The sequence below is a fragment of the Crocodylus siamensis genome, chromosome 2 (assembly GCF_052110815.1).
Source record: "Crocodylus siamensis isolate JL-2025a chromosome 2, ASM5211081v1, whole genome shotgun sequence".
Classification (NCBI taxonomy): Eukaryota; Metazoa; Chordata; order Crocodylia; family Crocodylidae; genus Crocodylus; species Crocodylus siamensis.
Genome location: NC_143396.1, coordinates 128211667 through 128225058, shown reverse-complemented (window position 1 = coordinate 128225058; position 13392 = coordinate 128211667). Strand labels below are relative to the sequence as shown.

Here is a 13392-nt window from a genome sequence, read left to right as displayed (position 1 = left end):
AAAAACCTGAGTCTTGTATTCGAATAAATACAGTATGTGTACACTAAAATCCCAGTACCCAATAAGCAGCTTCCTTACTCAAGTGCATGTTTACACAATATAAGGGGGGAAAAAAATCAAAATAAAGACCAAATTCCAATATTAAATATTATTTAGAACAGTTAAAATTAAGGCACAAAATCCTTTCAGTATGCAATTCTACTAAACAAACAGGCATACTTACTATCTTATCCATGTGGATAAACTGGTACCCCTTTTCTTTAAGTGGTTTCAAGATCAGTTTACCAGTAGCAAAAACAGATGTATTCAGGTGTTTATATATTTCCACTGACTCATCTTTAAAGAAGTAGGAATGATTATGTCCAGTGCTAATACACTCTGTAGAAAAAAAAAAATTGCCAGAAGATAAACATTAATATCCACATGTAATGACTTTAACATTCAGTAAATTCTCATATTTCTTAAAACCACACACACAACTCAGTGCAACATGCTACAAAATGTTAGATTGGGTGGCCTATTGAGAAATTCTATAGGTCGTGTATTTCTCTTCGTCTTTGTGGCTCCCCCCAGACTGTTCCCTGAAAAAGGAAGACTGACTTCTCAGCCTCTCTCCAAGTCATTGGAGTTTCCTTCCCAATAATGTATTTTCTGCACTCTTGCCAGCTCCATTTAGCAACCTACCCAAAAGAACCTCTCCATTAACCGCTGGGTCCCATACAGCAGTTGGCTTAGAAGCATCTCCCAAGGAAATATCCAAATCTTCAACTCTATCATGTTCTGAAAAAGGAAAGTGTAAAAAATTGATTCTCGTCCAGTACATTTTTAAACCAAGTTTAGACATTGTAACGGCATCACTAGATCTCAGACATTTTATAATATAAATGTATAAATACTTCTTTTCACTGACTTTAAATATACAGAAATATGGAAAGACATATTCCCCTAATAAAAGGGAATTACCTTTAATAACAGTACTTTGAAGACACCATTTCTCATTGGACTTGTCCTTATGCATTAAGGGATAAATGGCTCCCTAAACACTTAATTGGATTCTCCATAAAACTGGTAACTACTCCTTCCACACCAGAAGTGCCAGATCCCACCCAGGACCATCAATACTCTGAACATCTATACATGACAGAGCAGACTTGATTAATCAAGTCCACTGAAGCATGCTAATTAGTGTGCTCCAGCAGCCACTATGTCATGTGCATTCAGTGTCATGTTTCAAAATTCATGTTTCAAAATGGTGACAGGGGGTAGGCTTTAAGTAAAGTTCTTTGAACAAGCTGTAAAGCGCCCCTGCTGCCATTTTAAAGCGTAGGACTCTGAATAAACATAGCATTGCAGGGGCTTTAATTAGAGAGGCTCTCATCCACTCTAAAGTGCCCCTCACCACTCCACCCTGGATCACGTGTATACATGCCCTCAGAGCTGCTGTAATTAAAGTGCCCTCCCCCACCACGAGCATGTGTATAGATGTTTTCTAAGCTCAACGTTTTCAGCAGATGGACCTCCTAAAATATTTCAGAAGAATATCAAGCAAAATCAGAATATTTAGCAAAATCAGAAATGGCCTTCTCTGTATTATGAACAAAACTGTGTCTAACACTGCTAGTTAAAAATGTTAACGTGTTTTCCTAGTATACAGCTTTTCAAAATATTGCCCACCATGTTTTGGGCTGACCTTTAGAGTATATGTTAATGAAATGCTTGGCAGCATTATCTACAAGTAAACTACTTTAATAGGTGACTTTAAAGTACGTCAACTGATGGGCTAGTAAAGGGGGAAAAAAAACCCATGCTTCATTTTTGTTGACAACTGCACTAAGGACCTCCCAAACCGTTATGCATTCCTCCTTCTACCCCTTCCTTTCAAACCATATGAAGTTCAAGTTTTCTGTACACTGAGTATTGGCCATGATAATCTAGTACATTTTTTAAAAGACTAAATTTAACATCAACATATATATGACACAATCCAAACTAAAGGTAAAAGTTGTGTTTTTCATGTTAGTTAAGAGTTTGATTAGCACATTTTTCTTACATGTTTCCACCCTACTTGGACACTGACAGGGATATCAAGCTAACTCAGTGCATGTTTTAAACCCCTGCTGAATACTGTATTCTTTAAATTGTTGACATAAAAAACAGAATACATATGGGTGTTTGTACTTGTTTTCTGAATATGGTGATTTCTCTTCCTTTTGACTTTTTCGGGTGATACTGGACGCACTACTCCAGCAATGACAAAGCCTCCTAAAAGAGAAAAAAAATCAAATAAAGATAATTACTATGTAAAGATAATTTTTAAAATATCTATCAAGGGGAAAAACTTATTCATGTTTTCAGAGCATTCTGGTTTAGAATCAGCAGTTTATAAGAAAATTTAGCATAATCACAACCCTTTGTAAAGCTACAGGTGCATCTGGAAATACCATTCAAAAGTAAAATCATTTCTATTTCTTAGTTTGGGATTAGACATCAAAAAATTCCCTTTCACACTGTGCAGTGTACCACTGGATTGTTTGGTAGGACCAACTTTGCACCACTCCGTAACACGCTTGGAAGCCTCTGTTTACAGTGAAACAAAACCACTTAAAATTTAGCTTCCCTTATCTGGTCCAAAGATAAAGAACAAGAGCTGAGAAAATAAGTAGTCTTGCAGCAGCTAAAAAAAAAATGCAATAGTTTTTTCATACCATGCAGAATTTAAAATTAGAATGTTAACAGTAGGAATTCCTGGATATATGATTTAAAAATATCTCTATATAATATAGAGAATGTTTTGGTATAGAGCATGAAGGATTTACTGGAATGAGTTACTACAGCCATGTTAACCACAGCTGAGAATCTGAACACAATTGTCATCAATAAATCTTTCACTTTTACCTACTTAATTTCAACGAAGTATTCTGAGTATTCCCTGTACATGACACGAAAATCATCAAAAAAGCTGTTCTGGCTTTCTTGAAAATGCAATTATAAAGAGACTAACAAACTTGATTGCATTTTTAAGACTATAATTGCAATATGAATGGTAATGGACAGCCAAGCAAATGTATCATTTAAAATGTGAGTAAACCCTTTCCTTATTCACAAACCTTTAACTTAAAATTAATTTTGGAATGCTCACATGGATTGAAGATAAAAGAATTAAAAGTAATACACAGTACCCTAACTAAAACATACAACTCAGAGAAAACCTGGGCAACACCACGGCTGCAAGTGACCTGCTGCATGAGTAATTTCAGAATCCAAATTTGACAGAAGTTAACTTCACACAGTGACAAAAAGGGCAGTGCAATTTTGGTAAGCATGTGTAAATCCATTTCATCTCATTCTGCTAGCCATATACGTTTGCTAAAACAAACCAAGAAAGATGCTCTTCAAGTCTGAGTGTCTTATTACCCAAAATGTAGACAACACAAAAGTAGTTCAAGACAACACCAAGTAAAATAATCAAGAATGGCAGACAGCTTCATATGGTAAGATTAAAAAGAAGACATGTGAGCCAAAACTTTCAAATCAACCCAGCAAACTTTACTATGACTGAATTTTGAAAAGTTAGGCACCTAAATCACATAGCCAAGTTTTCAAAAAGCTCTGCCCCTCATTAAAATAAAGGGAACCAAGTTTTGAATAAATGGTCTTGTATAAAATATGTAGTACTTAAAAGAAGACAACATACAAATGTAAAAATTGTGAAATGTGTAATAATCAAGAATGGTAAAGAATTTATAGCAATTCTCAAAGAATGAGACTTACATATTGTTATTTAGTAAGTACCAGGAATGATCCTTGACAAGATAAATTCCATCACCTTAGCATTTAAAATTTGGGACTGAATGATTATAATATGTAGTGAGGAACACAGCCTTGCATTGGACCACAGATCGATTAATGTCCCATTTAGTCTTTTATATCTCATACAGTAGAGAATCATTCAGTTAAAAGACGGTGTCCCGGGGGACACAAGCAGAGGCCCTAGGGGCACCCTCCTGCAGCAGGACCTGAGACAGGGCTAACCTGCTTGAAGAAAGAAACAAAAAGCCCTGAACATTTACTTATCTACTTACTATTTTCAGAAAAGAATGGAGCCCATGCGGTTTGTCAGCTGCTTTTATTGCTGGCTGGGAGCAGTGCCAGCCGATGACAATCAAAAACTGCCGACCGGCTAATTTAAAAGCCGGTGAAGAGGGATTGGAGGGGAGAGCAGTAATGCCGGAGCCAGGAGGTGAGGCTGCTCCCCGAGCTGTACACGGGCTGTGTTGGCAGCCCAACAAGAAGCCAGATGGAGACCCACAGGAGGGGTCCCAGCTCCATTAAAAGAGGCATCTCCCCAGCTCAGCCGGGTAGCCAGGCCTAGGAGGACAGTGTTGAGGGATCCTGAGGACCAGATGCTGGACTTGTGAGTGGGGCAGGCTGAACCTCCATGGCCCAACTATTCCTTTCTTTTCCCCTTTTTTTTGTGCTGTTGTTTTGGAGAGTCCACAAGAGCCCAAAATCAGAGAGGGAGGCTTTGGGTGACCCCTCAGGTCAAAAAGGAAAGAAGCAAGGCAACTCAGTGGACCTCTAGGCCTTGAGAGAACAGTTGGCACCGTGACGGGGGGGGGGGGGTCTCACGCCCGCAGCCTTCCTGGGTGAAGAGATGACAAGAAATGGACAGGGAGAGGGAACAAGCGACAACATCAAGGGACAGGCCTGCAACCCATCATCCAGCCATGCTAAGGGCTGGTGCATGGCTGGGGTATAGGGGAGGTACAGCCACAAGAATGCCCGCTAAGGACAGCACCTGGTTCACGGGAACCCATGAGAAGGAACCCCACCACTGAAGAAAAGAAGATCAAGTCGTGGCAGATGAGTGTCAGGGCATCCTTTGGGGCAAATGAGGCCCAGCGCCTAGGCCCCAGGGGCACACCTGGAACTGGTGCCGGGTGTGTGCTATAAAGCCACTAGAGAACACCTATACAAGGCCAGGCAGGTGTAAAGGAATACAGATTTAAAGAAACCATCTGTTCTTCATCTGTTCTTTAGGTAGGAACACAGCATGCAGACCTAAAGAAAGGACAGCTTTTTTTTCCTCATAAAAAAGCTTTAATGTTTTCTTCTGACACTGCCATGGGTGTGAAGGTTATGGGGAGTAGAGTGAAATAAGGTAAAGAAGACAGTCACTGCCTGAGGCCTTGAGTGGGCTGGCACCAACTAATATTTTGCTTTATAACACTTAATAATTATAAAATAACCATGACTCAGTTAGAAACCATTTGTTTTTGTATAGAATCAAAGGCAAGCAAACATAGGAGTTAAGAGGCAATACCTGAAGGTCTACTCATATAGTTGACACGCTCTCCTCGCCAATATTCCAGAGGTTTTAGTCGTGTTCTTTTTGTTCGGCGAACATTGGGCGTGTTGGAAGGCTTTACTATATGAAAATATTGAAAATAATTAAAATATTTTGTAATTTATAGGAAAGACACTGAGAAGTTATCAGTGGAAGATTTAAGATACTCTTATCAGCTCCTCTAAACCTTGAGTTCTACTCAAGAGCATACAAGAAAACTGTCATTCTTCATACCACAAGCCATCCTATAAATTTCTACAGGGTATCATTTGAATTACACATATTTTTCTCCATGGTTGAACTGGAATAAGTAACAACTGCTTTGTAAACTAGGTGCTCTTTTGCCAAATTGTTACACAAGGTTCACCTTTCAAAACGAGGATGTTTTTTAAACCTTAAATTTAATCCAACCAGCTTTCTGGCTAAAATTTAAAATGGAGACCTGCTGACAAGTACTCCAAGACCAAAGGAGGCATTTGAATAACATACCAAGTGTTTTCACCAGCAAGTGCTAGAGAGTATCAAATTCAGTACCATTTATGTATTATTCAATCTTTTACCAGAAGCATTTAACAGAAAATAGCTTAGTTAATAAATTTGCTTTGCTTCTAACACAAAATATTCATCCTATCTATATTAGTACTTAAAATACATCTCTTTTTGTTAAACAGAAAAATAAAACAAATATTGCCAATAACATTCTTTCAGATACAGTTATCCCATCCTATCTGTCCAACAACAGTCTCTACACCAGTGAAAAAGTACCATTTGTGTTGGCATAAAGAGCCTGGCCAAGGCTTTTCCTGCCTTCAGACTCAATAGCAGGGACCTTACCAACAGAGACCTTATTTGCTTAGAGCAGGGGTTTTTAACCTGTTTTAATGAGTACAGTCCCGGCAGCCCCCTTTTTAATAAAGTGTTCCCCAGGAAGGGGTTGGCAAGCAGCAGCATGCAGAGTGCGGGGGTGGCACCGATCCCTGGTAGGAATGCACTGTGCTGGCGGCCCCCAGTCCCAGTACACAATGCTGGGCACGGAGTGGGGGGAGGGGGGATAGTGCACAGCCAAACGCACACATGCAAGCTTGCCCCACCCCCCCATGTCCAGCCAGGCCTGTGAGGCAGCACGGGATGGTGCATGGCAATGTTCCATCCCCGCCCACCCACATGTACCCACTAAAGCTTTCTCAAGTACCCCCAGGGGTAGACATAACCATGGTTGACACCCCCTGGCTTAAAGCTCCTCTCACTCCTACCCACATGGATCCAACATATCTTCCAACAGAATACAGAGAGCTCTCCATGCATAAACAGAATTCCATGCACCACCAAAAACATGTATTCTATGCTAAACTGAACTTTAATTTTTATGGTGTACTAGACATGGGCATATACTGGGACCCTAGCATTCACCTTGGACTATAACACCAAAGGAGATAAAATTAGCATAGAGGACCTTAAGAGCATGGCTGGGGGACTGGAAGGCGGAGGCTGCAGGGTACGAGGGCAAGATTCATAAGAGCTTTAAGCATGGAGAAGTTTAATATAAAGTGGCACTGTTTAACACAAATCATCAGGCATTTGAAACAGTTTTAAAATAGAATAGATTTCTAAATAACGAAACTAAAGTGAGGGAACTAAAACAACTGGAACATACCAGAACTAAACATTATTTAAAAACACAGAAAGGCAAGGGTTAAAAAATAGACTGCCCACTTACATCTTAATCATTCTACTAGCCAACTGCCCGTCAAAAATGACGGAGGTGGGGGGCAGCCAGGACCAGCAGCCTGCATCTGGCCCCACTCCCCCCCCACCTTTGGGGCCAGGCCCACCACTACCGTTCTCCCCCACTTCCGCTTCAGGGCTGGGGCCACCCCCCCACTCCATCCGGTGGCACTGCCTCCCCATCAACTCCACTGCTGGCAGGGTTGGCGGGGGGGGGGGGCGGTTAGCCAGCGGTGCTGGCCTTGCCCCAACCCCCCATCCTCTCTATTTTCATAGCCTGCAAGGAGCAGGGGAGCCAGGGCAGCACTGCATCCGCCCACTGCCTGCAGGGTTGCGGGACTGGGAGCAGCAGCACTGCCCTTGCTGCGGCGGGGGGCAATGCCACTGGCCTGTCCACTGTCATCTGCCTGGGGGGTAGGGGTGGGACAGAGGCCTGGGGCCAGGCTCATTCCCCCCACCACCTCAGGGCCAGGGCTGCTTCCCCCACCCCCACGCAACAGGCCAGCAGGGAGAGCCCAGCATCCAGCCCCGCCTCCCCCAATTCGAGCCAGACTCTGTTCCCCCTCCCTCCACATCACTTCGGGCCTGACCCTGTTCGCCCCAGAGTTCGGGGGCACACCCTCCTTGACGTGGTGGCCCCAACCCTGTTCCCCACTTCTCAAGCCACCACTGTCACCTCCTCCCCCTTTCACCCACTCCACTGCAAAGCCAGACCTGGCCCCCACCCACCCCAGTGCCATTGTGGGACCAGCGCTGGGCTCACCTCACTGCCATTGTGGGGCCTGACACGGCCCCCCATACCCTTCATTTTGGGGGCCAGGCCAGGTCCAGTATGCCCCCCACCCCTGCTGGCACCTTCAAGGAGCGAGCAAGGAACAAGGTGGAGGGGCCCTGTTCCATCTGCTCCATTGCTGTCACCTCCAGGGCGCAGGGCAGGGGAGGCAAGGCTAGCTGTGCTGGTCTCATCTCCCACCCCTGCTGCTTTGTCCCCTATGTCCCCACCATCATGGCGGTGCTTCGCCATGCTACCTCCTGTCCTAATGCTGTATCTGCACTCTGATTGATTGTTTCCATCAGCCAATCAGAGTGCAAATAAAGCATTATTGACAGACAGACTACGGCTTTTATAATATTAGAATTTTGTGGAACATTTTCATTTAAAAAAAAATATAAGCTCTTTAAGGGATTTCTATATGGTTGCAAAACAAAATCTTAGGCTTCACTGAGAACGTGAAGACTGTCATAGAATAAAATAAATAAATTAATAGGTGGGTTTTTTTCATCAAGAGCTCTGATAAATAAACACCATAATTTATGAAAGCCTGAAAACCTATTCATATTTTATATAGTTCTTTAAATTGTCTTACCTATTTTATGCCTTAATGAACGCCTGATAGTCAGGTCACTTTCCACAAAAGTAGCTAAAAAGACAATACAAAAATATAACAATTGGGGCTTCCTTCTCTTTGTAAAATATATCAAACTAAACCAGAGCTGTACAACGTGTAAGCAGCAAGGGATCACACAGGCTATACCAGTGCAAGTCCTAACCCCCTAAACTGCACTGTACATATTGCCCTCACCCTCCAGCTGCACTGCACACACACCCAAGCCCTCATCTTCAGCTGCCTAGCAATGGGCTTCCATGCTTCACCATTGGCATTCCAAGGCAGCCAGCTTCCTTGGCACCACAGGCTTTGCCATGCTACCCCTGGGGCAGGGGCAGGAAGTAGTAGCTAAAAGAGGGAGGGGGATCCCAAAGACTAGATGGGAAGAAGCAGCAACCAGATGGGAGCCCATGGGCTGAAAAGTCACTCTTTATATCCTGCGTGTGGCCTGGGGAACTCCACTTGGACATGCCTGAACAAAACAAAGACTTTCAAAGTACTGACTGAATTTAGAGACAAAGGCCCCAGTGAAACTCACTGAAATGTGCACTTATAATTCCTTTCAATACATTTGAAATTTCAGCCAAGAAAACAAGCAGAGACAGTTGGACTGTGGTCAGAGTAAACTTTTAAAAGTACATAAAAGCTGTGTAACCATAACCATGCTATAAACATCATACACTCAAAAGTTAGAAAGTTTAACTTTAATTCTGCATGTACAGTTGAGAATTTATTATAGGATCACATGACATCATTTTCCACAAAGCCCCGGCTTCATCCAGATTCATTATCTTCACATCCAAATCCAACCCAAAGCTACTGTATTTCCAAAAATTATATAATCTATAGCTGGCAAAAACACCAAGAAGTACCACAATTATTATTTTCTGTGCTCCGTTCTTATGCACGTAAGAAAAATGCTACCAAAACATACCTGAAGATGAACTGTCCAATTCACAAGCAATGGGCTTGACATTTTTTGAAGTACATTTAACATACTGTGTCTGAACAGGCCCACTCAAAAAAAGAAAACAGAAATTGTATTAACATAAAAGAATAACTTTTTTACAAAGCCACTAATAACCAAATTTCTAAGTTTTATTTCGTAACATATTATCACTTTTTCCTCCTAAACGTGTTAAAATATTTGTCAATAAAATAAGAAAACCATAAGCGACAAAACAATGTGGACATTATGTTGCACATTTGTGGTCTTAGACAGGAAAACTAGAAAACAAATAGTACTTCTGTCCTTAGAATTAAAAGCAGGAAAAAAAAAAAAAAAAAAAAATCAGATGTAGAATATGAATGCATCTAAGCTTGAAAAAAGAAAGGACACTGAACTTTATGAATTCCTTGCATGTTCCAGATAACTCAATGAACCTGGTAGACTCTTTTGCCTGAACTGTAATAGTAATAATGTTGGACTGAAAGAGCTAGGATGGATTGATATAACACATTGAGATAATCTAAAACAGAAAAAAACATTAAGAGACATGCAAATTTCTGCACCAAGGAGCACAGAACTTGTTATCCCAGACTGCTACATCTTGAGTAAACTCTGTTAAATACTAGTTCTATAATGTGCTTGTACATGACCCTTTGAAGTCCATCCCAGTTTTAGTCCAACCTTTTTGCAATTCAGGCAAAATAAACTACCGCAGGTCTCCCCTGCTTGCCCCTTCCTCTACCCTTCCCTGAGAGGCAAATGCCAGAGCTGATCCACACCCTGCTCCAGGCTGATACTCAACTTAAGGTGTCTGCTCTCCCCCTCCCACTCCAGTGACTGCAGGGGGCAGGGAAGAAAACCCCATCTTGGATTTAAGTAAATATGGAATTTACCAAGCAGAATTTAAAAGGAGCAAATCTTAACTGGGGTTAGAGCAGCAAGCTTCAGAGAAAAATAAAGCAAAATCTTCATAACAGCTCATTCATCTTAGTGTGAAACATCTGCCACATTACTGTTTGTAACAGTACAGCATTTAGGGGTCCCAGTCATGGCCATAATGGTCATTGCGCTAAGTGCTGTTACAAATACAAAACAAAAAAAATTGTTCTCGTCTAACACAGCTGTTGGGTCTTAGGGCTACAAAAAGTATTAAAATTCCTGTATACAACAGTGGTAATTACCTGTGATGATGCACTGTTTCTTCAGATACTGAAGAGTTTCTAAAAAAAAATGCAACTTGTTAGAAAGTTTACTGAAAGTAAATACATCTCTCCTGTAAAGAGAGAGTATTTAGATGTTTTTTAAAAAAATACTAATACCAAATAAGTGTACAGTACTTAGCTTGGCAGAATCAAACTAAAAGATTCTCAATGTTATTGCCTATAAAAATAAATATAATTACAAACATTACATCAGCTATATTATAGACGATTATTAACTAGTTATATTTCCTCTTTAAAAATGTAATGCACGTGAGGCATGCAAGTTGAAAGGGCTGCAGCTGCACATTTGGTTTTAAAAGGCACCAGAGTCTTGGGACCCCAGGATTGGGGAGAGGTTCCCCAAATCTCAAGCTTCTGGAATCCCAAAGCTTTTGAAAACTGCAGTTTTCAGAAGTCCCAGGGTGCTGGGAGCCCAAAACTGAAGAGCCTCTCCTCAATCCCAAGGTCTCGGTGCCCTCAGATCTTTAAAAACAGCATGTGCAGCCCCACATGCAGGGCTGGCAGGCATTTAGGTATGCCAGTGCCAGACACGTGGAGTTAACTGTCTCCCTTCCACTCAGCAAGTTCAAAACCACACCAGGTGGCAGGCACTAAGCTTTGAACATACCTAGCAGCGGAGAGGAGGCAGCCAAATATAACCTGAAATCTGAGCTCCCTCTCGACAATACTCTGCATAAAAGTTATGGGATTTTTCTATAGCTTAATTTGACAGAAGAGTTTAAAATTAAAAACCATCTCCTTCAAGGTAAGCCTTTTGGACTGAATCAGCTACTGTAATACTAACAGAATTCTTCACAAGAGATTGCAATAGGTTCCTGTTGCAGAAAAAAACAGATTTAGTTCATGTTTCATTAGGCCTCTAACCTTAGCTATTTATTACCTATATTATATTTAGTTCTAGGTTGCCATGTGCATTTTAAATTGTTTGAATACTGCCTCGTACTTTTCCGGGAAAATTAAGCTGCATACCTTATTTTTTTTAAAACCCCCACACAAAAAGTGCTTACTGTGACCTATGCACATTCCTCTTTTTTTGGTCTTTTTTTGTTTTTACAGATGCATCCACCTTCCTGCATTTTTGCTGTGCCATGCTTTGAAGAGAAGAGTCCTCAGGGCCTGCTGCATAGCTAGTTTCTGTATCTTCAGGACCTGAGCACACGATTTGATTTGTTTTCCGAGTCCTCTTACGAGATGCCTTCCTTGGAGACTTGGCTGATTCTCTTTTCCCACCACCAGCATTTGGAGTACTGTCTATGAGATTCTGTAGAGATTCCTGAAATTTGGCAGGGCTTTTGATACAGACACCATCAAATGATCCTAATGAATTTAACCCATTTTTAGGGTTTAACTTCAAGGACTTTTGTGATGCAGACATAAGTGATTCCTGTTGCAATGACGGAATGACCACCTCGTCTGATTGTAAAAGTTCACTTTCATTCATTTCCTCTTCAGACTGATTTACAGAACTCTCCTCTGAGACTTGCACTGTCAGTCTTCTACCAGTAGGTTTCTGAGCAGGCTTTCTAACTTTGTTTTTTTTATCTCCCAGTTTTTTAGATGATTTAACTTCTGAAAGTTTCTGCTTATCAGTTTGTTTCTTGTGGGATGAGTGGGGAGCATTTTTTGAAATGGATTGGTAATAATTTTGAAAATGACGATTCTCTTTTGAAAAAAGAGCCTGCTCTGATGAATGTGAAGCTGTATCTGAAGACCCAGATGAATCTTCTCTAGTTCTGTAGTTTGTATTTGTGCTTGGTTCAACAAGTGACACAACAAATGTTTGGTCTTTCCGTTTCAAAGCTGTGGTATTTTTCTGATTTGGGGTCTTTGCAGATTTCTTTCTGTTTTCATCATTTTTAGTCTCTTCTGTCAATGTACAAAAACAAACATATTACCCCTTTTTTCTTTATAAGAAGATAGTTTTATTTGTATAGTTGTTATTTCTATCATTAATTAAAATATCATAAATATAAAACATTTTTCTTAGCAGGCAATTTTCACCTAAGGCTTGCAAAGGATCATTATCAGCCAGTATACAACCAGCTGTTCACCTACCAAAGTCCCTACCTAGATAGATTTGCCACAATCTTGCAGGGCTACTTTCTATTACTCCTGAAATGCTGATTGCCTCCACTGGGCACTAGCTGCTTTACCCCAAAATGTGAATGGAACACTGCAACTCTTCCCATAAGAAAGGGAGAGCAGGTTATCACACATACCTTAACAACAAACCCCATAGAAGGTGCAGTGGGAAAAAGAGCCACGGTCACTTCCCTCATTGCCACACCACATTGTACTCTGCCTCCAAGACTCAATCAGATCTCTCCAAACCTGCCTACAACTTTTGACCCTACTATAAAAATTATTTTGAGAAATTGAGGAAAAGAGGGGTTTACTTTCCTAATTTCCTTTCAAATTTCCCCACTGCCTAAAATCAGTCAAAACCTTGCTAAGAAGAGCAGCAGGAACACCACCATTCTAAATTCAAGGAAAATTATTTGCCAACACAGTGAATTGAAACAAATGAAATGGCAGAAGGGTCCCTGACAAGAAAGAAATATGAAGGACAATTTTTTCTTTCATAATTCAATTTTACACATTAACCTTGGGGGGGGGGCATGCATGTATGTGTGTGTATGTTCTATCATAAATGCCTAAGTCTGTCTGTATGGCCGTAACACTTTTTTCGCACTCTGAACGGCTGATAAAAACAGCCCATCACAGTGCTCCAAGCATGGAGGAGTGCCGCCATGATTCTGA

The 13392-nt window shown here is 41.2% G+C and overlaps 1 protein-coding gene across 6 annotated transcripts in view; it reads right to left on the bottom strand.

Moving 5' to 3' along the window:
• CENPC (centromere protein C) overlaps positions 1-13392 on the bottom strand; it is a 74969-nt gene that overhangs the window by 32935 nt on the left and 28642 nt on the right. For 5 of the 6 annotated variants that reach the window (XR_016440824.1, XR_016440826.1, XR_016440827.1 and 2 more), the window contains exons 13-20: positions 11640-12498; positions 10591-10629; positions 9395-9477; positions 8440-8493; positions 5324-5428; positions 2179-2262; positions 685-780; positions 224-378 (exon numbers count right to left, since the gene is read on the bottom strand). Coding sequence is in view for 2 of the 6 variants with exons in the window: in XM_090036828.1 (XP_089892954.1) it covers positions 224-378; positions 685-780; positions 2179-2262; positions 5324-5428; positions 8440-8493; positions 9395-9477; positions 10591-10629; positions 11640-12498 (1475 nt within the window). In the remaining 4 variants the exon portion in view is untranslated. The remainder of the gene's footprint in view (positions 1-223; positions 379-684; positions 781-2178; positions 2263-5323; positions 5429-8439; positions 8494-9394; positions 9478-10590; positions 10630-11639; positions 12499-13392) is intronic. The other variant, XM_090036829.1, reaches the window with a different exon arrangement.